Below are 27,313 nucleotides of genomic sequence, written 5' to 3' on the forward strand. Positions count from 1 at the left end.
CAAGACCTGTACAGCCTCAACTGGCTCAGTTGTACAGAGAAAGGTAGTTGGGTATCATCAGCATACTGATCACACCTCTCTCCAAACCCTCCAATGTGCACTTCCAACAGCTGCAAATAGATGTTGATATAAAAAATTACCGTACAAAAAATTGATGGGAGCATAGCGTGCTATGTAAACGTTACAATATTGAAAGCACTGTTGGAAATAGCCATTGGCAGGAAACATAAGCAAGAAATTGATGTGCCTCTAGGTAGACCTGTTAAAACAGTATGCTGGCCAGCTCCACTAGGCAATAGCCCTAATCACACTATAAGTGGTGCTGGGTTATTTGCATGCAATTTAAAATATGGAAGCTTTCCAAATTACAACGCATTTCCAATGTGGTTCTTAGTGCTAAACTTCTTGCCCCCTTGTTTTAAGGAAAATACAGAGACATATGCATTATTTGGTCAGTATCTAAATGCCTTGCATTGTTACAGGGCTATGTATTTTATTGTGTTGAAGGTGCATTTTTCTTGCTCTTGCCAAACGGATCTGGATCTGGTCAGTGCATAGTTGGGAGCCCACCTTGAAACTCTATGTTTGCCACCATAAAGGAGGATTATAAATGCAAGAGATAACTAAAATAACCAATAAGAGAAAATGAAGATGTTTTTGCAGTTTGTCTAATGTATTGATTCCCTCTCCTCTCTCTCTTGCTCGCTTTTCAGCAATGATGATGCATTTAACCAGATGGCTGTTGCTCCTTTCCCATTACCCTCCAGCTCCCAGTCTTCCATTGAGGTAAGATACTTTCTGATTAGTGTTTCCTAAATGAAAGCAATTAATCATAATTAGCAGATTAATATAAACCATGGCATTCATCTAATTAAACTCTACAAAAAAACATTCAGCAGAAGGCCAACAGAGCATGAATTTCTCTTCATAATGCAATAGCTGGCATGGTTCACTGTTGTGCACGTCTGTTTGCATTTTTTCAGTAATGCAAAATCAGCTCTATTTAAGTTTGAAACATTAAACACAGAGATGAACTATTCTGAAAACCTGATATCTGAAGCACTTTTCTCTCCCAAAACCAAGGACGGAGCACGCCAGTTCACATAGGGGCACCCTCAGTGTTTTTTGGAGTGACATCCTTGGGTCTTGTTGATGTATATGTGTGTGTTAAAGAGCATAATGAGAATAAAGGGGCTTGCTGTGTAGGTCAGCACAACCTCTTTATATGAAGTTCTGAGACAAATAGGCAGCATATTCAAATGATACAGTATAGGTGTTGTGTACTCCAAGCATCTGCCTTGTCCTCTCACAGCTGCATCCTGTAGAAGCTCCTCATAAACAATTGTCTTGTCCATCAATACCACCTGGGCATTGAGTCTAGGAATATGTACCTTCTGAGACCAGCACTCCAGAAAGGGCCAAAGCCTCCATAACACTGCCTTCAGAAACTGTTCCAGCTAGGCAGCCCAGTAAGATACTATGGCTGATGATATCAAAAGCTACTAAAAGGTTCAGGAGAACTCACAGGGTTGCACTCCCCATGTTCATTCCCCTATGTAAGTTATTCATCAAGTTGACAGCCATATCTTTCCTAACTCAGTTGGAAGGCTGGCTAAAACAGATCCAAATAATAATGAGTTTTGTTCAAGACTGTCTGGAGTTAAAAGGCTGCTACTCTCTGCAATGCCTTTCTCAAAAATTGTAAATTAGTCACCAGGCAAACACTTGAATCCAAACTCTACCCCAGCTCCAAATTAGGGTCTGATTAACACTTTTAATGGATCATGCCATCCATTAAAACAGGAACCTTCTATCACGTTGTTAGAGTCAACATGACATTGGAGATAGAGAAATATCAACAGTGGTATTCCCTTGCATGCCAGAGCATCAGGTAGAACTTTTCATCTTGTGCAAAATTGAGTGTGAATTTTCAAGGACAATGGAAAGAGTTTCAGTTGTACTTATTCCTATCCGAACGTAACAACTATTGTCAACAATAGAACGTTCTTCTTCTGGGTTTAATGAATATTAACAATTCATGGATTCATGGAGTGGATCCAGAGGTAGACCTTGCATATGTCCATAGAAAATGCAGCTATTGCATGTGCCTACAAGCCCTCTAGTAATGCAGGTGACACTGTGGGTTAAACCACTGAGCCTAGGGCTTGCCAATTAGAAGTTTGGCGGTTCGAATCCCCACAACAGGGTGAGCTCCCATTGCTCGGTCCCAGCTCCTGCCAACCTAGCAGTTCGAAAGCACGTCAAAGTGCAAGTAGATAAATAGGTACCGCTCCGGTGGGAAGGTAAATGGCATTTCCGTGCACTGCTCTGGTTTGCCAGAAGCGGCTTAGTCATGCTAGCCACATGATCCGGAAGCTGTATGCCTGCTTCCTCGGTCAGTAAAGTGATATGAGCTCCACAACCCCAGAGTTATCTGTGACTGGACCTAATGGTCAGGGATCCCTTTACCTTTTACTTTTACAAGCCCTCTGTCTCCAAATTGTGCCATCCACAGCACGATACAGAAAATCGGAAAGCCGGAAAAACGTATATACATAGCAAATAATTCAAGAAAATGTGCCAGGCTACAAACTGCAGGTCACATTTCGACCTCTTCACACAACTACATCTGGTCTTATGCCAACTTCACATTTGAACCTCATTGAGCTGCCTTTGGGAAAACCACCATTTTGGACAATGGCCAGTTTCTTCCAGCATCCATTGAAAACAAAACAGTATCTGACTCACAGAGAAAGTAGCTTTCTACAGTCAGGAAACCCTGGGATTGCTGCCAAACTTATTTGGAAGCCAGGCCAAAAAGATGGTGTATCTATATTGGTGAAATATCATAATATGGAATTCCAGAAGTTTGATAATGAGCATCTATTATGTTGCCTTTTGTTTTGACTTGCAAGCCCAATGATTATGCATGGCAACTTTATAAATAAGAGAAAAGATTTTCCTCCTTCACATTGGTCCATGCCCTCTTCAAATACGCTTGTTCTCATTTTTATTATAGAGAGTTGATTTTCTATCATAACCCAGGAGTAGTGTGTCAATTTCTGGATAATTACTGTTTCCCTGATTGTATTTTATTTTTTTGCTGAATTGATGTTCCTTGGTATTTAGTCAAATATTTCCTTCTATTATCCAGTTCTTCTGCTTTAGTTTCTTTGTGATTTCTCACTCTATAGCATTTTTTTTCACTTTGTGTGTCTTTTATACCCAAACAACATTATTCTGGTAATGACTTGGTGAAATACCTAACATTATGCAGTTGCATAGTTTAATCATGTTGCAGTACACCAACAGTTTTTAAAATGTTACTAAAGATGTGGGGTGTGCTGGTGTTCTGTGCCCTGTGTGTGTGTGCACAGTGAAGCAGAGCAGACTTCACAGGGCTAACTCTAGAAAGTCTGGCTTTGAATGCTATGGATACTTTCCAGTTAATTTGAACGGAAGATTTCATCTTCTGAAAACCTGTTATTTTTCATTTCTGTTATTTATAAGCTGCCTTTCAACCAAAATTGGTTCCCAAGGAGTTTACAGAATTTTAAAAACTTACATATATTTAAAACCAACAATAAAACTTCAGGCAGAAAACTAAACCAGGCAGTTAACTATTGCTGTTTTATTAAGAGTTTGTGAGTGTACAGAGTGTGGCTCATTTGATGCATGTTCAGGAATCTGGGATTTATTAAACTTCCCAGGAATCTCAGCTTTCTTTCTTTCTTTCTTTCTTTCTTTCTTTCTTTCTTTCTTTCTTTCTTTCGAGACACATTTCTAACTGTTGTGCTGGTGGACCAACATCTGAAAATGTACTGTATGTGTGTTCTCTGCAAAGGAGTGAAAAACCCAAATACTCAGTGTTTTGTACCTTATTCTCTTCCTACTGCTGCTTTTTGGTTCCTAACCTCTATACAGAATGCTCTTTGTGGGAAATGTGCCATCTAAGCCAAGGCTGGGATTGCAGTGAAGTGACAGAAAACAAGAGTGATCTGAATGGTCATATGTGGATATTTGTGTTTCCAGAGCCTTGTGGACCATAGCCCAGATGACCAGTTGAACACTGTTCATGAAAGCAAGGCTGATTTGTTGAGTCTCCCTCCAAATAAATATATTCTGTAGTTTTATTGTTAAAATTTTAAGTGAAATTCACGTTCCTAAATTGAAAAAACAAAACTTTTTCACCAGGACCACAGTACCACCGAATCTGCAAGTGGTGAAGAAGATACCAGTTGGGAATTTCTTACAAAAAGCTCAACGGATGATGTGTACACTAAACTAGTAAGCATGCACTGCAAGAAACATGCAAATTTCTTTACAGAGTCAAGGTTCCAGTGGGGGGGGGGGGAATTGAAAAGGAAAGAGAAGCAGGATATGACATTGGTGCAGTTTTGCACACTGTACAGACCAGCCCCAAACAGCAGAGAAACTATAATTGAATTTTGGTGCCCTATATGTGTGTTAGACTTGAACCTTGGATTCTCATTTTGGGACGGGGCAAACAATCAAAACTATAATTCTTTTGGTGAGTGTAAATTAGACAGAGAGGGTAAAATGATGTCAAGCTGGCACAGAACCATGCATGGCATTGAGGACCATAGCTGTTTAGAGATCTTGCTAAGTCCCTCTTTATTTCCACTCACCAGGATTTGTATTTTCAAGTGTATAGCTATAACTGTATAAACTTAACATTTGAAAAAGTTAATGAACTGTGAGATTCTCAAGAAGATAAATTCAGTCTCAATTCTGAATTCAAATAATCAATTCTTCTCTTCTGAAACTCACATCATCTCAACCCCCACCACACACCCCTCTGCTAATGAGATCTAGCATAAAGTTCCTGGTAGTGGTTTGATAGTGCCGTTTATTCCCTGTGGAGAATGTTAGAGAAGAGAGAGAGGCTTGTTGACGGGCTTTCCTTCAAGTGCTTCTGCCAACTGAGGCGAAGTGGTTGGTTACCAGAGTGAGAACCTCCTCAGTGGTGGCACCCTACTTGTGGCATTCCCTGCTTGCCCAGAGACACCTGGCTGATGTCAGTATTGCTATCCTTTCAATGCCAGGCACTTGTGCACTCTCAGGCTTTTAAATGTATTTGTTGTTTATATTTTATTTATTCGCTTTATTATCTCATTTTTGTGAACTGCCCCAGAAAATTTGCTAAAGAGTAAAATACAAATATTTCGAATAAATGAATTCATCCACCTGGCAGTCAGGAAGAGTGGCATACATCTGTTCTCTGGTAGTACTCAGAAAATACCGGTACATTTTTACATGGATGCTTGAATGCCTCAGCTGTTCAGCATGCCAATATATTTCAACTGCTTTCTATGTCAAAGCAACTTAAGGCAACCCAATCATGCTAGGCATACAGTTATGGGTATTTTGTATTTATGATTTAAAAGAATAGTATAAAATTCTTGAGATTTCAGGAAGCCTTTTTATGTCAGTGTTCTTTCATGTATTCATTACAGCTATTTATATCCCATCTTTGAGGCTGCAAATCCTTTGACTGCTGCTTATAAGTAACACCAGTGTGTATTTTGAGAAGGGGAGGGGGTGAGGAATGAGCAGTATCACCAGAGAGCAAATTATAAGGAGGATTCCTAGTAGGGCAGCTGGTGGTAGACAGCCTCATAAAAGGAGGAAACAGTCCAGCTGCAACAGGCATGGGTTCCTGATATTATCTCTATCTGCCTCCCTTGCTTTTCTGCAATCCTTCCCACAGGGCAGTTGACAGTAGATGGCTCTGTGGGGGAAGGTGCAAAAAGTGACTCCAGAAAAAAAAAAAAAAAGCGACAGCAAAAAGTGACTCCAGAAATGAGAGTTAGACTAATAGCTACAGCACAAATGCCTAGAAATTTACTATGTAGGCTGGTTTTTCTGTTTTCTTCCTCTGCACACAGCCTAGCATTACTATTTGAATGTTGCCTTCTGAGTGGCTATATTCAGACACAATAATAAATTTTAAAAAATCAGTTCCCAATCTTGAACATTTTTGGCTTAATATGTTAGCCTTTTATCCATAATCATAATAGGAAAATATGATGGAATCAAGGATCACAAAGGTGGGCTTCAGGAAGCAGTAATTTATGTGAAGCTGGACTTTTCCATTGTTGGCTTGGGAAAGTAAAAGTTTCCTCCATGCTGGTGCAGCTTGGACTTTGCATAGGTGGGTAGTAGGAGCTCTATGCTCATAGACGCTTGAAGAAGACAGTAGAATGCTTGAGGAATTTGACTCTACAAAAAAATGATCTGATTTGCACCTCTTAGATGTGCAGATCAGAACTTAAGTATTTTTTATGTCGCTCTTCCCTGAATTTTATGAAACAGTTTTCAGCTGAAACACACACACACACACACACACACACAGAGAGAGAGAGAGAGAGAGAGAACATTTTTTGATGCATTTATCCCAAAGTGTTTTGATTGCATACATACTTAATTACAAATGTTGTGCAGTTGTTGTTTTAATTGCAGAGAAATGTTTGAATTGGGATGGAATGGATTTGGGGCTGAACACAGGCAAGCAGAAACAGATAAGAAATATAACGATCCATCTATTCCGTAGCAGCTATTAGAAAAAGTCCCTTGCAGGCTTGGGGAACCTTATGGCCTTCCAGATGTTAGACTCTGACTCCTATTAGCCAAGTCACCATAGCCAATTATCAGGGTTGATGGAAGTTGCCAAAGGTTTCTCCACCCTGGTCTGCTGCTACTCTAAGGCATCTGTTCTTGGGTCCTTTAAATTGCAAGCGATCACCTTCAAAAGGACCCTGAACTTGTACATGCAGAGACAAATGCAACTGCGGCTTTCATTCACAGTGTATATGATACTTGAAGAAATGCTGTGTTATGTATTAAAAATGACCCAAGAAAATGTTTTGTTACATTTTGAAGGGTATGCCTTTGGTGCATTGCACAAGAGGCAGATGGAAGTTTCTCCCTTCCCAATAAGCAAGTGATTTTAAACCTTCCGTGTTGACTTAACAGGGAAATAGCATGAGTGATAGCTCCGGTGTGGTTTTTAGATGCCTGTTCTTACTTTGCTTCACTGTACATACAGGGTAATCAAATGTTCTGTTCAGCAGGAGGCTTTTTCAACTTGATCACTATTAAAGCTGAAAGGTGGATGTCCTTGAATCTGCCCTACAGTCAAGCATCAGCTGAAGTTGATGGCTTTAAAGGAGAGATTCATACTAATATTTCCCGATATTTCTGTGACAAATAAAATACTGATGAGCACACAAATCCAGTGGGGTGTTTTTGTTTTTATTTTTCAGCAGCATAATCTGTCTCTTTAAAATAAAATCATGTGTAATACAGTATTGGAGGACGCAGCTGGCAGTGTGTGGGAAACAAATGTTTGAAGGATGTTTTCCTTGTGGCATCTTTGCAGTATTTCAGCTCAACCATTCCTCATAATACTAAACATCAATTTTTACCTTATCTGCTTTGTCCCACAGTTATGATATTTTGTAAAAGCAGGTGAAAAACTGATGCTTTCTTTGGCAGGACTTTTGTTTGAATATGCATGCTGTATTAAAAGTCTGGAAGTTATGCTATGGTGTCTCACGTAGTGCTTCGAAAATGGGTGCAATTTGCTTATTTTGTGAAATAAGAAAAGTTTACTATACACAAGCTACTACAAAATTACTATCCCTTGAACGTTGGAAGTCTACCTCAGCCTCCTTTAACGTCTGATATTTCACCAAACATTTTTTACAAACTTATTTTCTGAACCATAAGGGATAAATGGGTGTTTCTGTTATTCTTCTGCAAAAGGTAATATCTTAGAATGACAAAAACAAAATTCACTTATTAAAGGTGTAACTGCAGAAGCACAGAAAATATCACAAACATGGTTATCACATTTAATCAGACAAATTAGTTATATTTAGGTTTGAAGAAATAAAGGTAGCATTTTTTGCAGTTCATCTTCTTTAAGTTGTGCATTCTTGTCCTTATTGAGGCATCTGCATCATAAGCATTTTGTGGTAGTTTTCCTACAGACACAGTAGCTATCTAGTTAGGGTACTTGGCTGTGTTCCCAAAGAAGTAAACTGGATTTTGATTGGTCTCACCCTAAATGGCCTTTTCTCAGTTTGGCCTCCTGTCTAAGAAAATGATGACAAGATAGGCCTTCAGGGGGACTTAAATGTAGTAAGAGAGGTCTAAACTTAAATGAGCCACATGAAAAAGTAAGCAATATATTCCTAATTCTATATGATACTAAACTTCACCTAAAGAGCATTTAACACGGACCAGTGATCTATGTGGTCTACATGTGCATTGAACTGTGAATTGAGTATTTCAGTTTGGGGCGATTTATTTCAGGGAATGAGGGCTGTGATAAAACAGGTTACACTTGAAAGTGTGTATCTTTGCACAAGTCTTTGCTTTCAGATAAACCTTTAATTTGGGGGTTGTTTTTGATAGGATGTTGGTGCGAAGCTTGACAAGCAGGTGATAGAGAACCAGCAAATAACAGCAGAGCAACCTACAGAAAATGTATGTATTATACTCCAAATGGTTTCTTATTCATTTATTTTATTATTATTAACAATTTATTATTCTTATTATGTATATGTGCGTCTGGTTTAACATGTTTTTCAAGGTGATTTACAAACTTAATTGTAAAAATGACAAAGAGAAAAAAACAATGGAAGAGAAGGTTTTTAAAAATTACAAACAAACACCTAAGGTGAATATATTTTCATCCACTTAGCTACAAGCCTCCATCTTATTAAGAATAAGACTGTTATCCCTCATTCAACCAACCTCTGCATCTAGACCTCAATCCAGGGCCTTCTCAGTCCTTCCTCATTCAGGTGTCAACAGAGAAATAGTGTTTGGTGACATCCATGTACTCATAAGGGACGCGGGTGGCGCTGTGGGTTAAACCACAGAGCCTAGGACGTGCTGATCAGAAGGTCGGCAGTTCAAATCCCCGCGACGGGGTGAGCTCCCGTTGCTTGGTCCCTGCTCCTGCCAACCTAGCAGTTCGAAAGCACGTCAAAGTGCAAGTAGATAAATAGGGACTGCTCTGGCGGGAAGGTAAACGGCGTTTCCGTGTGCTGCTCTGGTTCGCCAGAAGCGGCTTTGTCATGCTGGCCACATGACCCGGAAGCTGTACGCCAGCTCCCTCAGCCAATAAAGCGAGATGAGCGCCACAACCCCAGAGTCGGCCACGACTGGACCTAATGGTCAGGGGTCCCTTTACCTTTATGTACTGATAACACCTTACTCCAATTTTCCTGTTGACAGCTCTCAATGACTTCATCTAGTTCTTAAATAGCACCGGAGACAATGCAGTGCTCCATGGCACCACATAGGTCAAAAGCCAGTGGGGGTGGTGAAATAGGCATCCAGTGCTGTTTTCTGGAGATAAGGTTGCAACTGTTGCAGAACCATGGCCCCAATCTCTCATAGATGGTCCGGGAAGATGCCACCCAAAGCTGATATGAGGTTGAGAAGGAGCTGCAGCGTAGTGCTCCTTTTCCCTCTCTTTCCCTCATCCATCCATGAAACGAAGGCTGATTCAATCCCAAATCTGGATTTGAAACCAGATTAAAATGTCCCCAAATAATGACTGCAATCCTCTTGAGTAGGACCTTGCCCCCAAAGGCCATATTTGCAGCTGGACAGTAGTTGTTTGCTATTTAGTTCAGGGTGGGTTTTTCTTTCAAGAGTATACTTATTTAATGCTACCTTCAAGGAGGCAGGCACCCCCCCCCAATGCAAGATATTTATCACACCCTGGGCCCACTCATTCATGCCCCTTCCATCTAGCTTTAATGAGCCATGAAAGGCAAGGGTGAAGAGGGCACATCCTTGGGAGTTAACTCCCAAGCACCTGGTCAGTGTCATCAGGCTGCAAAACCTAAAGCTGATCCCACAAAGCACAGCTGACTCAGAGCTGCATCAGTTACGGCATCTAGCTCACTACAGACTTGAACAACTTCTTCCTCAAAATGCCCAACAAGCAAATCACAGAGGGTTTCTGAGGTGCCCTGGGCTCCATCCACCAATATAAGTGTCAAGACTTAAGAACCGTCCTGACAAGCTCCATTGCAAATGGCTGAAAGACGCTGCAATAGAAGCAATGAAGTGGCCCTTCTTTGTTGCTTTTACTACCACACCGTAGGTACAGTTGTGGGCTCTTGTAGCAGACCTCTTTTAGCTCAGAAAAAGTACGCTTTTATTTAGTTTATAATAGCAAGCTTTTAAATGACCTTGTAAAAAAGCCAGAAATAATAATGGAAAACATGGGATTCTTGTAAAACACTGTCAAGATTTTACCAAAGCTCTTAAACCTTATGGTAAATAAGGTTTCAGTAGTATGTTCTCTGACCAAAATTTTTGAAATTGCAGCATCAGAGGTAAGTAGATTATTACTTCTAAAGCTGTTAAATGTTATTTTACGCTCCCCACTTCTGATCTATGTAAAAGATCTCTGTACTGTAGTTTCAACTTCTTGTTTGGGTTTTAGGAGGTTTAACAGTTCAATTTCTTTGATTTATCTCTCTCTCCCCCCCCCCCTTTTCCCTTCCAGTTTCGTAACCAATTAAAGCAATCAAAGTCTTCAACAGTAATCCCTATCAGTTTACACAAGATATCTTTGGCTCCGGCACCTTCTTATTCTCCAGAGACAGAGTTCACCAGCAGAAGTATGAACTTCTTACTTCTTTCTGAAGAATACCTTTCATTCAATACAAAGCTTTTTAGCATGATAATATCATGCAATGTTTTATTTTAATTTTAAAGTCTAGATTAACAGCTACAGTGCCGTTTACTTTTACATGCTTTAACATATTTTTTCTTAGAACATTTCATGTAACAAACATATTTTATCTACCACCTCACTCTGCTGCATGGAAAGACCAGGCATTGTTGTCCATGTGTATGCTACCCTTAGGCTTCCTCCTTCACTCATAAGAATGATGCATGAGCAGTATAACTGCTGAGATAAGGGCTCAGAAACCTCAGCCATGCTAACTCTGCAATCACCAAAATTCCATAATGTATTAATAAATAAAAGAGGTTGCCACAGCTGAGCATTGTGAACTTCTGCCACACTGCTTGTATGAATAAACCAATATTATGAGTGAAGAAACTTGTCAACACCAGTGAAAAGCAAGCTCTTGACTGCCCTTCGGGTGGCAGAAGATCCAGAAGAGGATCTGATGTGTGAGTGTGAGCGAGCATGTGTGTGCAGCTAGATATAACAAGTGCCCTAGCTTATCAGAATGGTGTGTCACCTTCCCTAAACGTTAACTTGCATGTGAATTGTGAAACTGCATCCAAAGCAGCATACCTCAAATCACAAGAATTTAATGCAGGTGCACAGCAAATTTTGACACTGAGTTTATTCCTGTGCAGTTTCTTTCTTTGTTTGGCAATTGTGCTTTTGTTCACCGGTACATTTTATCATTTGTTGCAGGTGGCTTTCCTCTTCCTCTGGTGGATCCAGCGACTTGCCCAATAGTTCCTGGACAAGAAATGACTATAGAAATCTCCAAGGGTCGATCAGGCCTTGGTCTCAGTATTGTAGGAGGAAAGGATACACCACTTGTAAGTTGTTTGGTGGTTTTGGAATACTATTTCAAGTTTTCATGAATCTCAAAGCTGCTCCATTTTTTGGTACAATGAAGGAAAGAAATGTGGAAATTCCATAATACATGTTTGACATGTATGCTTGGATGTTCCTTTAATCTCTCCAAAGGACACCACTGGTGGATACTAATATAGCCACAAATTTAATGAAAGCATGTCATGGCCAATATGTATTAGTAGATGTGTGATCACCTTCTTATATTCTAAGCATTCTCTGTTGTGCATGTCTTTAAAACACAAGAAGCTGCTTATTGCTTATATACTTAGCTTATTTCCCACCTATTAAAAATGAATTGTGATTTACAATAATAAAAAATGGTAATTTATGTAGCTACAGTAAGCCATTAATGATCTATGCATTATGAGTTAGTTATGAGATCACTCCAACTTAGCTTTTCCTTGTTCACAAATCTTTGACTTGCTGTTACACCTGAACTAATACGATTTTGGTTTGTTTTACTCCAAACAAGCATTTGAGTTGGTAAGTCAATAATAGACCTTCTCTTCAGTAAATGGTTTGTTTGAAGCAAAGCAAAACAGAATTCTAATATAAATATAGAATCAGCAGAAATTTCAGTGTGAAAAGTTATAGAAAAGGAAGAATACACTCCATTTGATTTGGGCCTTTTAGCCTGGCTACCTAGCACATAATATGGCTAGGAAAGCAACAGCTATAATTGAAATGTATATGAGAGAAAGCAGCAGTCAATATACCAAATCACATAACCTCATTTCCTTGCCATCCTCTTCGTAAGAGCATTAGAAGATTGCTGGTGGAGCAGACCAAAGACCCAGAGGCTAGCGTCCTGTTTCCTACACTGGCCAGCCACATGCTTATGGAAAGCCCACCCAAAAAAGATATGAAGGCAATAACTCTTTCCTGCTGCGATTCACTAGCAAGTGGTGTTCAGAGTCATGCTGCCTCTGATCTTGGTGATAATATATAGCCATCATGAGTATTAGCCTTTGACAGCCTTATCCTCTATGAATTTGTCTAATCCCCTCTTAAAGCTATCTAAGTTGCACATAAATTCCCTTAACGCAGCATAGCTTAACCTTAACTATGCACCTTGCTTGATCTGCTGTTGCATATTTGATGCTTCCTTTTTCTGATGAATGCTTAGATTTTCTCCTACGTATATGGTTAAAAGATAGGGGGAGGAGACTAAATATAATAGCTTTTTGCACCAAAGATAAGCTTTTGAAAGTGTGAACTTCAATATCAGTGTGAAAATTGCATAATGTCACTGGAGATGTAAAAACATACGTAGGTTCTTATTAGAAATATGTGAAAACTGTTCCCATGGATTAACAGATTTCTTTATTGAAAAATCCCTCTTTGAAATTTTGACTTTTATTGTCAAAATGCAGATTGAGAGTTCCCATCTTTGGATGATATTACTTGGGTATTGCTGGGCTTTTTACAAAATAATCATGTTTTGTACAGGAGAAATGAAATTTCTACCAGCTTCTTGTCTGCTGCCTCCTTGCTCTCCACAGGCATGTCTCAGAAGACTGGAAAAATATGGTTCATATTTTTTGCCCATTGTTATGTCATGAAGCTACAGTTTAGCAATTTTCATCCTTTTGAGACCAGGGGCCCACCTTCAGTCCAAACAAGCATTTGGGCACCAACTTCTTAATTTTTTTAAAAAAATCATTTGTTTCTATGTATGATAGGAATGCTGTGGCTACGAGCTATTTTAGGTCAAGCTGCAGCCTGGTATTTGGTCCTGATTCACCTGTTGAAGACTAAAGTATAGTTTGTACAACAGTGAATCCATACAGCTATCATTAGGCTGTAGGACTGGATCTTACGACCTTCCTATAACAAGGGAGTCTGAAAAGCTGATTGTAAAAGAAATCCTTATCCTGCTTTGTGGCCATTCCAGCTGCATTTTTCACTATTCTTGGGGAAATTATACAGTTATGAGAGCATGCTTAATAAAATTTAAACTGCTTTTTTATTTCAGTAAATGCATTAGCAATTTGACCACACACCTTCTTCCTGTATGCAGCCTTAAGCATTTTTTTCATTCAGCAGTAATTTGTACTGCAAAAGAATCCACTGTTCTGTAAATATATGATCACTCATGCCATAGAAACAAACCAGAAGTTTGACACGAGACCTTGACTTTTTGCTACAGCAGAGTGGTTGCAAATACTGTTAGTGGGACTGCAAAGGAGGAAGCTTCAAAAAAACCCAACTCCATCCATATGTTTATCACAATACTTGCTTTCAGGCAAGGATATTAATATTTTCTTCCTCCTCCATGTCTTTCTCACTTCATGTCACCTTGCCCTGAGTGATGTAGTGCTATTTCACTTTAAATGTTTTTTAAAACTGAGCACATTCTGTGACCTCCTGCTGACTGCTCTTCCTGTGATGAATAACTTTATACAGAAAGCAAATTCCATGTTACTGAATAAATGAAACCTGTTCATTTTCATTAGAATTAGCTGCTGAAAGCCACTCCGGAGCATTATTTTGTGTAGATTTTACTGTTCCTATCACATGCTTAAGACTCAGTAAAAACGTGCTAAAACATAGTTATTTATAAATCGCTATTTCGTTGAAAAGATCAAAGCAGGTAACAAAAATACATAAACCGATTCAGTAAAAACCATATAAAGAGGTTAAAACAGACATCAATTAACTATTGTGGAAAGATTTATTCTTAATTGCCTGCGTAGGAGTAGAAGTGACTGGGGCAACCCAGTCAGATGGGCAGCAAGAAGTAGTAGTAGTAGTAAAATAAATAAATAAATAAATAATAGCAGCAGAAGAAGAATAGAAAAGTTGTGAGCTGGCCTTTAAAAGTTGAAACAGAAACTACCTGCTGAATCTTTCTTGGTAAAGCTTTCCACCGGTAGAGCCAATTTCCACTGGGAGAGCCATTATATCCTAATTATAAAGGCTTTGTGTCTTCTTGTTGTCAAATGAGCCTTTCCAACTCGGGGAGTGACCAACAGTGCTCCTGCAGATTATCTCCACAATCAAACTAGGATATAATGGTTCAGGTGATGTAAATTATGTAAATCAATGCAAGGACCATGAACCTGTCTCAGTAGTAGATGAGCAGCCTGTGCAACTTCCAAACCAGACCCATGGGCAGCCCCACATAGAACACATTACAGTAATCCAGTCTTGAGGTTATCACTGCATGGACCAAAGTGGGCAGGGTATCTCTGTCCAGGAATGGCTTTAGCTGGTGAACAAGGCAAAGCTGGTAAAAGTTGATCCTAGTCACAGAGGACATTAGGACCTCTAATAACAGCGATGTAACTAGGAGTACCCCCAAGCTGCACACCTGCTCCTTCAGAGGGAGTTCAGTCCCATCCAGAACATGTACCTTCTATAGTTCCCAAATGTGGGAACCACCCAAAGAGCCTCCTTCTTCAAGCATAGTTTATCAGCCCTCATCCAGTCCACTGTATTCAGACGCCAATCCAGAGCTTTCACAATCTCCTGGTTCAAATGTTATGGAGAAGTAGAGCTTTGTGACATGAGCATCCTGGTTGTCAGGAATCTTATTTCTACCTGTAGTACCAAGGATGGGACACAGATAGCACTCTCAATTTATGACCTTATAGGCACTCCCTAGTCTTAGAAGCAGTGCTGTTGTTGATGCAAGCTAGAACGATGTTGACCTTGTCATGACACAGCATGCTTTTGATTGATGCTCAGTTCTTTGCTCATTATAACCCCTAAACCAACCTCAGAAATGTGGCTGCCTAGACATTTATTCCTATTTTATACTTGTCCCTGCATTTCTTCCCATATTCTTTCTTCCTGCCAAATTTAACTTTCTGTTGCTATCTGCACAGCTCTCCGGTTTCTAAATAGTTTTTGAATTCTTAGCTTATCCTCCAGAGTATGTGCATCCTTCTCAATTTTGTATGGCTGGTTGTTAAAACTGATAGCTTGGGAATATTCCGTGGGAGTATGTGGCATTCCATTTCAAAACAAATGGCATTGCTGGTGAAATGATAAAAAATATGCTGTTTGAAGTGTCCCCCCCTCCTTTGGGGGGGTCTACTCCTGACAATAATTGTATATCACAGGAACATTCCCTAAAGCAACATCTGCTGCTGCCTATATTTTCCAGCCTTGGTAATAAAGTTACCGTAATATATTTTTCAAATGCATTTATTGTGGTGGATTTAACTTGCAGCCACGCTGTACAAGGCTGAACACCCCTGTGAAGGCCTTAAAACAGCCGTTACTCATAACACCATGGTTTTAAATTATATATTATAAGTTTATATTAAATTATAAAAGTTAAGCATGCAGGACTAAAAATGCAAGTTGACTTGGAGTTCAGATTTGACTTATGCCTAGCTGTGTATAATATGGTGGAAGTATTACACAGAATAATTAGCCAAATTATGGCTAATGTTAGCCAAAATCTGGATTCTTGCACTGGAAAGAGGAAGAAACCCCCTTTTTTTACCTTAGTGGCTGTGGCAGATATAATGCTGTAATAAAAATACACAAGCATGTTAAAAATACAGAGAGTAAAAATATCTAGTCATTGGTGCTGCCAAAATGCTCAGAAATAATAATAGGATTATTTATTTATTTATTTATTTATTTATTTATTTATATCCTGCCCATCTGGCTGAGTTTCCCCAGCCACTCTGGGCGGCTAAATACCGCCCAAAACATATTTGTCTGATGCTGAAATGCTGATAAAGTTGGTGTCAGGCGGGCCTCTCTGGGGAGAGCATTCCATAGACAAGGAACTACTTCAGGGGAGAAATGTTATTTAATTGTCACCCACTGGATCTCCTTTGCACAAATAGCCTCAGATGACAATCCTAAGGTCTGAAATAATGTCAAAACCAGCACTGCAAATTGGACACAGAAACAAATTGGCAACCAGTGCTGCTAATCACAGTACACCTTGAGGCTCTGGAACTGCATGCTCCATTCAAAGTGAATTTCATCCTCTTTCAACAATATTAACCCTGATTAAAACTTAATGACCAGGTTTCCCCCTTAACAAATACGTGAAAGCATGGTGTGAAGCTGGTTAAAGTTGCCCACTGTGTGGTTATAGTTGTTCTGGGGAAATGTGTGGCTCTGTGAGTGATCTTGTAACACGCTCGGTATTTTGCAACAATGGTTAAGAGATCATCAGCGTAATATATGTGGCTGGGGCAACCCGGTCAGATGGGTGGGGTACATGAAAATGATGCTGCTGATGATAAGAAAGGTCACAGTATTTTCATGTCAGTTCTGCATTCTGGACTGGACTGTAGTCTTGGAACTTACTTTTTATGTATAAGTATTGATACTGAGATTATGTCTTCCGTTAGGATGCTATTGTAATACATGAAGTGTATGAAGAAGGCGCAGCGGCTAGAGATGGCCGACTTTGGGCTGGTGATCAAATCCTTGAGGTAAGATTCATTATTTAACTCTGCAAATATTTCTCGGTTCCATACAAAACCAATATTTTAAGAGGGAAAACCATGCATTGTACAAGAAACATGGCTGAAATAATCGACTTATTCTTCTAAATAATAATAGATAATGTGCTTTTTATCTACTTCTTCATCTACTTAAAATGTTGAGATCCATACACATCTATTGATCAGATTTCTTTAACATTTGTATTTTTAAAAATAGATATGTATATCTATCACATCGCAGATATATAAAATACAGGCTAAAACATATGAATGCAAATTATGAACATATTATAAACATAAATACTAAATATTAGAGAAGAAACATACAAACTTTCATTTAGCGGTATTCATTGCCAAACAACTTTTTCCTTTTCATCAGATATGCAACAGCATTATCATGTTTGATTTAAAAATTTAGACAGTAGGCGTTAGTGTCACGAGATGATAAATGTTATATCACTTGTCACCATATGTCACAAAATTATTTTTATTTACCATCTTTCTTTTTGATGAGCTGTCAGTTTAACTTTATTTACCCAGCCCATTTTGATTTAAGTATTTAAAATTATTTCTGAACCCTTAAAATCTTGTATCTATTAACTGAAACAGAAGCTGTTTTTGTCTTCTGTAACTTATCTTCATATCAACTGAAGCTGTGTTTTTACTAGCCACTTTATGAACATTACTGATTTTTCATGTGTCTTGTATTTAGATGTCAGGTAAGGAAGGGTTAAGAGAAAAGTTGGCGTTTGATTGTAGCTTGGAAAAGGAGTCCATTCATGATGGTTCCAGAGTGGATAGAAGTACCTCACTCTCAAGTCAAGAGAAATTCCCAGTCCACCTATTAGGGCTTCCATGTAAGGAGGTTAGGAAAACATTGAGGGCACCTTGGGAATTACTCTTAACAGCTCTTTCACCGAATGTTTCTTGTTTTGGCTGCTATTCCTATTTTGGCTGCTATTCTTAAATAACAGCTGTGTATCACAGTAATGTGTCATTAATAGCAGAATGGACATATCAACCAATAGATTGTTACTGGACCATACAGGAAACATGTTTGCAGACCCAGGTGCAAAAAGCACGTACCTGTGGCATGGCGCAGGGCCAGCCAAGGGTAGAAATAAGACACAGGACATCAGTATTGGATTGAAACTGGCCACAACTTTTATTGATTACAGCTGTAGGTAGGCTTTGACAAAGGCAATGGGTATCAACCAACCCTCCTGCTGGTTGATTAAAAAAACCACTTCGATTGACAGTCACCCTATGCCATACATCAAATTAGAGTGAACCCATTAGGGCCGTCACCTGGAAGGGTGCTATGGTCCATCAGTGGCCATGTGGACTCCTGGGCAGAAGCACGTTTCCCAGTTCGCTTAAGTGGGGTATACAGTAAGCTCATGATCCAACCTAATGACTTATCTGCCCAACGTTGTGATGATTGCTCTGAGGGAGGCAAAAACCCACAGCCTGGCCAATTGGTCTGCAGGAACAAAATTATTCCCTGGTCCCAAATTCAGTGATTGATTATTCCATAGCAAGGTCCACCCCCACCCCCCGACCTGCTCGTTCAACTTTGGGTGGACTAATCAGAAACAGGGCAGGTGGATGTGAGATCCTGCATTGATCTGAGCAGGGAGGCCTATAACCTACAGTGGTACCTTGACTGTCGAACGTAATCCATTCCGGAAGACCGTTCGACTTCCGAAACGTTCGACAACTGCGGTGCAAAGGGCGCTCGGCAAAGTCAATGGAGAAAAAAGAAAAACACACAGCAGAAACTGTTTGACTTCCAGGGTGCGTTCGAAAATGGAAGCAATTACTTTTGGGTTTTTGACGTTCGAAAACCGAAACATTCAGCTTCCGAGACGCTTGAAAACAGAGGTACTACTGTATAATGAATAGGCAAACCTGAGTGAAGCTAGAACGGCTGCAGCAAGCACACCCCTCAGCTCACTATGATTGGCTCATTTAAATGGGTGCACCAAGCGATGTGGCCCTGCGGAGAGGCTCTGGTGTCCCCCAATGGCCACATTGTGCAGAATTTGGCCCCAAGACTGGGCCATGTCAGACCACAAACCGCCACTCCCCTGGAGTCTCAGGTATGTGGCCAGTGCATGCCCTGGTGCTTGGTACAGTTTGTGGCCATTAGAACTCATCTAAGAATTCAGTGTACAGCACTACATTCATTTAAGTTTTATTGATTTGCCTTGTCAAAGCCAGGAATATGAGCATGGATGTCTGTATGCACATGAACACGCACACATCCATGATGTACATACACACCCATGCCTCACCCCATACTTTCTGGTTACAGTACTTGTAGGTAGCATGTCTTTTTATTTTTCTCTGAATTCACAAGGTGCGTGTGCATGTGCATATTTCTTTTCACAGTGCATGTTTGCATTGAGATTTTTGCAGGTTGTCAGGTGTATGTCTAATTGCTGCAGTCCACATATACTAAAGTCTTCAGCCAACACTGGCCCTCCATCTCTCTATACTGCAGAGAGCAAAATCAGCGCAGGCTGAGCAGGCTTTGTGGCTCATTTTATGAAGAAGGCTAAAGTTATTTTTGTATGGAAGAGGTTCAACAATAAAATCAGTTATTGGATATCTGTTGCATATTCTCCACTGTTTCCAAGAGAAATCATATGATCAGTGGCATTGCGGTCCTGGGATGAAAACAGGGGATGAGACACCTGGATAATAACTGGCAACATTTCAAGGTGAAATCAAGTGCTATTCATCTAAAGGAAGCCAACATCCATGTGCCTTATAAAAACAAGGTTCTTAATTTTGAATGGTGGGCAAGAGGGTGGTGACCGATAGGCCAAAATCTGTTTGGAAATATTTATTTTAAATGCATCAGCAGAAAACTGGTGAATGCATTTTGGTTTATAAAAAGTATAAGCATAATAGTATCAAGGGCACATTATACATGAGTGAATTATTGAGAAAGGAAAATACTACTGCATATAATATGAAGTTTACAATATGCAAGATTAAAGTTATCTACAGTTTAACCATTGCTGAGGGCTGCAGTGGCCCACCAAAACTCCACTAGTTAAAAATTTACTGCATAATCCCATCTATCCTAACTACATGGCCTTTGAGTTTAAGAGAAGAACATAGCTACCAGTCCAGAGTGAAATTACAGGAATCAGGCTCCTGGGGGATTTGATGCATGTTACTAGAGATCACTCTGGTGTCCAGGGAAAATCAAACAGAAAATTAGTCCAGGCAAAAACTAAAGAAAATGTTTAAAAATAAAATAGTAGTCCTGACTCTGTTCATTAAACTGAAATGTTTTAACTGTAGCCATTAGTTTTAAGAGCAATTTAAAGTTGCAGTGCTGGTCTGGTGTGCCATCTATTGGAATCTAGAAAAATTATTCTCTTATGATTCAAATTATCGAATTGCCTAAATCTTAACAGAAAAAGAACACTGGTTACAAATTAACGGCTAAACATCTACTGGTATATGAGTTCTAACATGTTTACAAAAATGAAGAGCCTTAGCCCTCCAAATCGTAAGCAGATATTAAGTCTACATCGCTCTGCTTTGGTGGCTAGTGTAAAGAGTAATGGGAAATTTGCATTTAGCTGGGGTTAAATAGACGAGTCTATTTCTGTCCAGTTTCAGTTTTGCTGGCACAGAATCATAGGTCCATTCTGTCCAATTGTGTGGATTTTTAAAAAGAACACACAGAAAGCCTGCATTTAATTTGTATCCATTTTATATGCACTTTCTATGTAATATACACTTTTTCCAATACATTCTCCCCATGAAATATCCATTTTTGTGGACATTCTTTGCACACTGAAACCACATCACAAAATCTAGAGAAGTGCACAATCTAACTGGAAGTTGTGTTCTGATCAATGACCAAGTTTGGGAATGTTTGAATGGGCCGGTCCACTGTGAAAAGTGGACCAATCAAAACCATCTTCCATCCCTATGACGGTTTTTTTTTAAAGCAAGTAAATCATTGTTGCTTAAATTTATTACCCACCCTGGGACCTTAGGATGAAGGGTGGGTGATTGATGATAATAATTACTCTATGTTTCAAAAAGTAGTCTACTGAATAGACTTCGGACATGCTGAATTTGTAGTATAAAATGCTAAGAAAGTTTCCCATAAAACTTGTAAGGGGATGCATGGATGATAGTTCTTCCTAATGTATGCTTAAAAATTCTTACTTCATCAGAAACCAAAAATAGATACTATGTATGTTCATGACCAATCATTTTAAAAAATGGTTCTGCTTCGGATAAGGTAAACATAAAGGTAACTGACCACATTACAGAGTACTGTTATAAATTGGGGGAGGGAGCAAGGATCCCCTAAACTCCTGGCTGCTAGATTCTCACCATAATTCCTGGATTTATTAAAAGTTGGAATTAATCAAGGTTTTATTAAACTGTGCCAAACTCCACTGGATTCATCTTATGCTAATGAGCCAGGCCAGCCTGGGATAGCCAGCTGAGTGTGGGTCATAGGAGGAACAAAGATATTAATGGCTGAGCTATTTACCTATCCAGAAAGCTGTTAGGAGGGTGAAGACTATGCCAGACCAGGAGGGGTGGGGCCCCTCCTCCAGCTGTGTGTTAGTGGGAAGAGACGATGGGGGTTTAAAGGATGTAGGATTTCAGTTTGGATGATGTAAGCTAACGGGGAAATGTAAGTTTTGCAAGCTGGGCAGGGGGCAGAGCTCAAGGCGGGCTGTCTTGTTTTATACTGTGGAGAGGTCAGACACAATGTTTGGGATCTGAGGGTACAGCAGTGGAAAGAACAGGACCCTCTCGGGATATGAATGCTGTGCACTCTCCATCTAAGCACAGGTTGTATATATGTGTAAATAACCACAGATTCTGCTGTGCCTCATTGTCCAAAAGGAAACACATACCCTGGTGCCAGTGTGCCTGGTATTCCTAGATTCTTGCAGCGTTTGGAGATCAGGGTGGCATGCGACAATAGTATGCCAGAGGACATCTTCTAACCTTGCTTTTCTACAATTGCAACCTAAAATGAAATAATACAATGAATTGTATTAATCAGTGAACAAGAATGACTAGCATAGAGTGGAAGTTCTGGGATTTTGCAGTGGGACTCTTTCAGAACTCCTGGCTACAAGATTTTAAGCATGAAATGCTGCTAAAGTGTTGCTTCCTTTATTCATATGACTTCTTTAACGATAGAAATTGTGATTTGTTCTGAAGTATTACTTTGCTAGACTAATTAAAATCCAATAAGCAAAGAATATAATACACTGCTGTTTTATTCTAGGTTAATGGCATAGACTTGAGGAATGCCAGCCATGAAGATGCTATAACAGCCTTGAGACAGACGCCTCAGAAAGTACAACTGGTTGTGTATAGAGATGAAGCTCATTATAAAGATGAAGAGAATTTGGAAATTTTCCATGTAGACTTACAAAGGAAAATGGGCAGAGGCTTAGGGCTAAGCATTGTCGGGAAACGGTAAGGGTTACACTTAATCATAGCTCTGTGTGCAGAACATTACAGAGCCTTGTTTTCTCTTAAACTGAAAATCCCTCCACAGAATAAGCTGCAAAGATTATGTGCTCTTTCAGAACAGGTGCAATATTTGTACCTTTAGCTTTTCTACAAGCAGAAGGGTGAAACATGGAATTAGATGCATTATACCTGAATCTGATTTTCCTTTTACATTTAGGAGGACAAACCTAGTACCTCAGAGTTACTGTAGTGTAATGACAGCTGCCAGTCAGAATGTTCCAAAATGTCACCTCAGCTTCTGACTCACGAGGCAACCTTAGGCAAGCTGTTAAGTCTCTCAGCACTCTATCTAAAATATGGAAGTAATAATATTGACCTCTGTATATCGATTTCTGAGAGTACACTGATAGCAAGAATGATTTAGCCACATAAGAAAACCAGTGTTTTCATTTTAAGACCAGTGTGTGGTCTGATGAACAAGCATTAAGAGGAATATCTTAGTCAGTAGACAACATGAGACTCTTAATCTCAGAGCTGTGGGCTCGAGCCCCACATTGAGCAGCAGTGGGTTGGCCTATGTGATGCTTATGGTCCCTTCCAACTCTATAATTCTTCTGTGATTCAAGTAGCTGCTCCTTAAAACTCAAGACAGGATTTGTATTGTGTTGCTTGTCCTGGATAAAGGTAAAGGGACCCGTGACCATTAAGTCCAGTTGTGACCGACTCTGGGGTTGCGGCGCTCATCTCGCTTTATTGGCCGAGGGAGCCGGCGTACAGATTCCAGGTCATGTGGCCAGCATGATTAAGCCGCTTCTGGCGAACCAGAGCAGTGCACGGAAACGTCGTTTACCTTCCCGCAGGAAGACCTATTTATCTACTTGCACTTTGACGGTGCTTTCGAACTGCTAGGTTGGCAGGAGCTTGTCCTGGATAGCAATATCTAAATGCCTATATTCCTAGGAATTGTATGTACCTTTTAACAATTATTTATTTGCTTGTTACAGTTATATCCCACTGGTTAATAATAATAAAACCCACAACTGAAAATTACCAGTATACATAGCACATTAAGCAGTAGTACAACCATAAAAATCGAATAAGAGCAGATAAAAAGTCTAGAAGGGGGGGGGGATATCATTAGATATATAGACTAAAATGCAGAGCAACAGAGAACATACAATGTGCAAATTGTTTTTAGTAAATATTTTTAGTGGTGCAGTAATGCCTGTGCTTCTTTTCAACTGTTAGAAATGGAAGTGGAGTATTTATCTCTGACGTCGTAAAAGGAGGAGCCGCTGACCTTGATGGGAGGCTAATTCAAGGGGATCAGATCTTGTCTGTCAATGGGGAGGATGTAAGGCATGCTTCACAAGAGGTGGTTGCTACAATTCTTAAGGTAAGTGCATAGTGTATTCTTCAGCACTAAATCATGCTTGCAAGGTTTCTGGAAACCGATTTTTTTATGTTACCATGTGGTTGTGGTTTAGGCAAAAGTATGATTGTTTGCATGGGGGTGGGGGGTAATATATCTAGGGGGGGAATTAAAAAGCCACCAGGGTGTAAATGCTGTACTTTTCTTTGCATATCCAAAGTGTGCCCAAGGTCTTGTACAACTAGAGATTGGACGACTGAAAGCTGGATCTTGGCTGTCATCACGGAAGACATCTCAAAACAGTCAGGTTAGTGGCAGATGGTGCATTAATAAGAAATGGGAAGCTGATGATATAAAACTCAGGATGTGAAGATTTGACCTTGTAATTATGGAAATTGGTCTTACAACCCAGCTATAGTTGTAACCCAGAGTCAAGGTTGTTGTTTCAATATTTTGGGTGACCCATATGTCTGTGTATTAACCATTGGACAATACATCCACCTTAAGAGACAGAAAATGGCTTGGCATTCCATTTCATAATACATGGGCAATTTTACTGTGCACTTGTACTTTTTTTAAATGAAATCAATAATTGCACTGACAGGCTGCTAACAATAGATTTTGTTTTCACTTTTATCTTGCCCTTCGGTCCACTTGGAGCCACCAATGTGCCTAGCAAGCTTTTAAGCAATAAAATATGTGGGAAACAGTTGAAAAAAGTCATGTATCAACATTATGCAAATAACATGTGCCAATAATAAAGTAAAGGCTGTATTGTATTCTGACTTGAGAGAGCTGGCCAGCAATCGCTAGGATTTTCACAGGAAAGCATGGAGATTGTTAACTAAGTTATTTATCACCAGTTCCTGTTTCCGCTTGCTGTCATTTTCCAGCCTGTGTGCCCTTCTGTCGCAGACACCCAGGTGCCAAGCTCTAATTTTGCTTCACCTGAACTGCTGCACTGCAACCTTCCCAGTCAACATGTGTATTATTCCTTTGCCTTATTCCCTGCTAGTTTGAAGAGAACTCTAGAGAGCTGACAGCTACTGCTAATGAATTCTCCATGCACCCTGAGGAGCACTAATCCAGATTCTGCAGAAATTTCATTAGCACTCTGTGGCCTAAAAATCTGTTTAGCTAGAGGAGGTTTTCGATTTTTTCACACACGAGACTGCGCAGCTAAAACTTGGCAGCTGGGCACCAGATTTGGTTGGCAAATGAAATGTTTCGGTGAAATACTCTTGCTGTATTAGAACACATAGGAGTTCTAACCTCTCAAAGCTTTCCTAGAGTTTATTCTGTAAATTCTCTCTTACTTGGTCTATTTAAGAAGCCAAGCAGAATTGTGTTGTCTGTCTACCATCCAGTCTCTTTGAACCTTTTTTAAACACAGATGTTGGGCATCCATATGTAAAAGAAAAACAAGTGCTTCCATGTGACTTATCTGTTTAACATTAGTTTCAGCAGCTGTCTGTGAGTTCTTAGTAGCACAATCTGTCAGTGCTTCTGGAAGTTCTCATCCAATGTCATAGTGAGGGGAGCAGGTTGCAGGTGTTATTTATTCATTCTTTATTCATTCTTTAGTGAGACAATGGATGGATACTGGATAAGAAAAGCTCTGGTAACTTCCATTTTGGACTTCTGTAATACATTGTGTGGGGGATGGCCTTCCAGAGGACTGGAAGGTACAAAATACAACTTGGTTCCTTCCTTCATCCTTACCGGTTTTGCCTTTGCATTTCAGACAAGCCAACACAGTGTTCATAGCCACTTTCACCCTACATTTGCTCCAGTTATCTCCACTTTACAGAATTTTGTCAGCACTAAGAGGTCGTCTGCTGATTCCTCTCACAGAAACTCAGGTATGGGACAGAACCTGCAAACCAATACAACCCTGTCAATTATGCTGAATGTTCACTGCCATCTTATTCTGTTCATTTATAAAACCTAGTTAGGTATTCACTTCTGTATGTAGCAAGGAAGCAATTCTTAGCAATAACTCCTAAATATGAATTATTCTGTGAAATATGGAGCAGATGATTAGGAGTTTCTAATGTGCTAATTACAGTTTCTCACATTGTATTTGAAGTGGCCCAGGTCCTGGTTTTCCTTTTTTGAGTCCACTTTGTGCAACATCTAAAGTTGGCTGTTACCTACTAAGGTTCAGGGCCCAATAAACTACTTAATTTGTAATGGGCAACTGGCATATCCAACTCATTTCTAAATACTGAAAGAAAAGCCCAACCAGACTTTAATTTTTCAGCTATATGGTTCCCCCCAGATATATCTGCATTAATTCTAGTTATGAACATTTTAGTGTATGTAGTTATGCATTGTAAGGTATTTGGGGTGTTCACTGACCAAAATATTTGCCTATAAGGTAGCAGACTTTATGCACTCTGCAGGAGCTACTATGCTTGCACATTTCACCCATTGTCAAGAAAACCTATAGCTAATTTTTAAGCTCCCCATAGTGATCAGGGTGGAGAGCAAATTCAAACAGACCCCAAACTACATTGCTCAGCTTACAAAGCACTTCAGATTGCTGTTTTCCAAAGCACTGAATTAGGTTTCAAGGCTTGCAATTGCACACCCCTAGTATTTATATCATTTGCAACAAACCTACTAAAGCAAAAGTTAGGCAAAGGCACACCATATTGTATCACCATCTCTAGGCAAAGATATGCAACAGTCACCTTGTGTCTATTGGGGGTATACACTTGAACACACTTCAGTGGATAATGGGTTCCCCACTTCCATGCTTGGTGAATGGCAGGCGCTAAGTCCTTTTCCAGTTGCATAATGCATTTCTTGCTCTGGCATAAACAAGCTTTTCATCAGTAATAATTTTGAAACGACAACCAGGGACTATAATCTCCTGATGGCATTATCTCTTAATTACAGAAACTAATTGTTCATTTCTTTATTAGTTGGGACAGATATGAGCCCGAGGACTGTGGAAATAACAAGAGTGAGTGTCTTTCTTACTTTTCAAAGCATTTAGTTCTTATTTTAAGTGAAAGGAGCTACATAAGGTTCTTCCCGTGTGTAAAAGTTAGCTGCGTTTGTTTCTTTAAAAAAAAACAAACCCAAAACATTTCTACATTTGTTTCTAAAAAAAAATAAATGTTCAGTTTTTATTTACAGATTATTATTTTTTTAATGAGAGGTGATGATCTCACTTTGGGCTGATGGGGACATGGGACCAAAACAGAGTTTGGCCATTTTGCTCACCCATCCTTAGTAAAAATACCTACTAGTGGTGTAGTAGTCAGATTGTATAGTTTTATTTGTTGTGGCCTTTGTATGTGATGTATGTGCCATCATCTTTCTGCAGCTTATGTGCATGAGTTGCTACCAAATTAAGGGTTTTGTGGATCAATAGGAGTCTCATATAAAAGAACCAGTGGCTGCCTTTAGGTTGTG

The 27,313-nt window shown here is 39.6% G+C and overlaps 1 protein-coding gene across 26 annotated transcripts in view; it reads left to right on the forward strand.

Annotated features, from left to right (window-relative positions):
- Positions 1–27,313, forward strand: part of PATJ (PATJ crumbs cell polarity complex component) — a 153,737-nt gene that overhangs the window by 111,511 nt on the left and 14,913 nt on the right. For 19 of the 26 annotated variants that reach the window (XM_083742838.1, XM_083742841.1, XM_083742828.1 and 16 more), the window contains 11 exons: positions 714–786; positions 4,195–4,287; positions 8,443–8,514; positions 10,559–10,673; positions 11,447–11,577; positions 16,942–17,025; positions 22,325–22,518; positions 23,764–23,911; positions 24,108–24,194; positions 25,632–25,749; positions 26,818–26,858. In XM_083742838.1, the coding sequence (XP_083598964.1) occupies positions 714–786; positions 4,195–4,287; positions 8,443–8,514; positions 10,559–10,673; positions 11,447–11,577; positions 16,942–17,025; positions 22,325–22,518; positions 23,764–23,911; positions 24,108–24,194; positions 25,632–25,749; positions 26,818–26,858 (1,156 nt within the window). The remainder of the gene's footprint in view (positions 1–713; positions 787–4,194; positions 4,288–8,442; positions 8,515–10,558; positions 10,674–11,446; positions 11,578–16,941; positions 17,026–22,324; positions 22,519–23,763; positions 23,912–24,107; positions 24,195–25,631; positions 25,750–26,817; positions 26,859–27,313) is intronic. The other 7 variants (XM_083742819.1, XM_083742832.1, XM_083742831.1 and 4 more) reach the window with 1 other exon arrangement.

This window comes from Podarcis gaigeae (assembly GCF_964106915.1).
Source record: "Podarcis gaigeae genome assembly, chromosome: 6".
Classification (NCBI taxonomy): Eukaryota; Metazoa; Chordata; class Lepidosauria; order Squamata; family Lacertidae; genus Podarcis; species Podarcis gaigeae.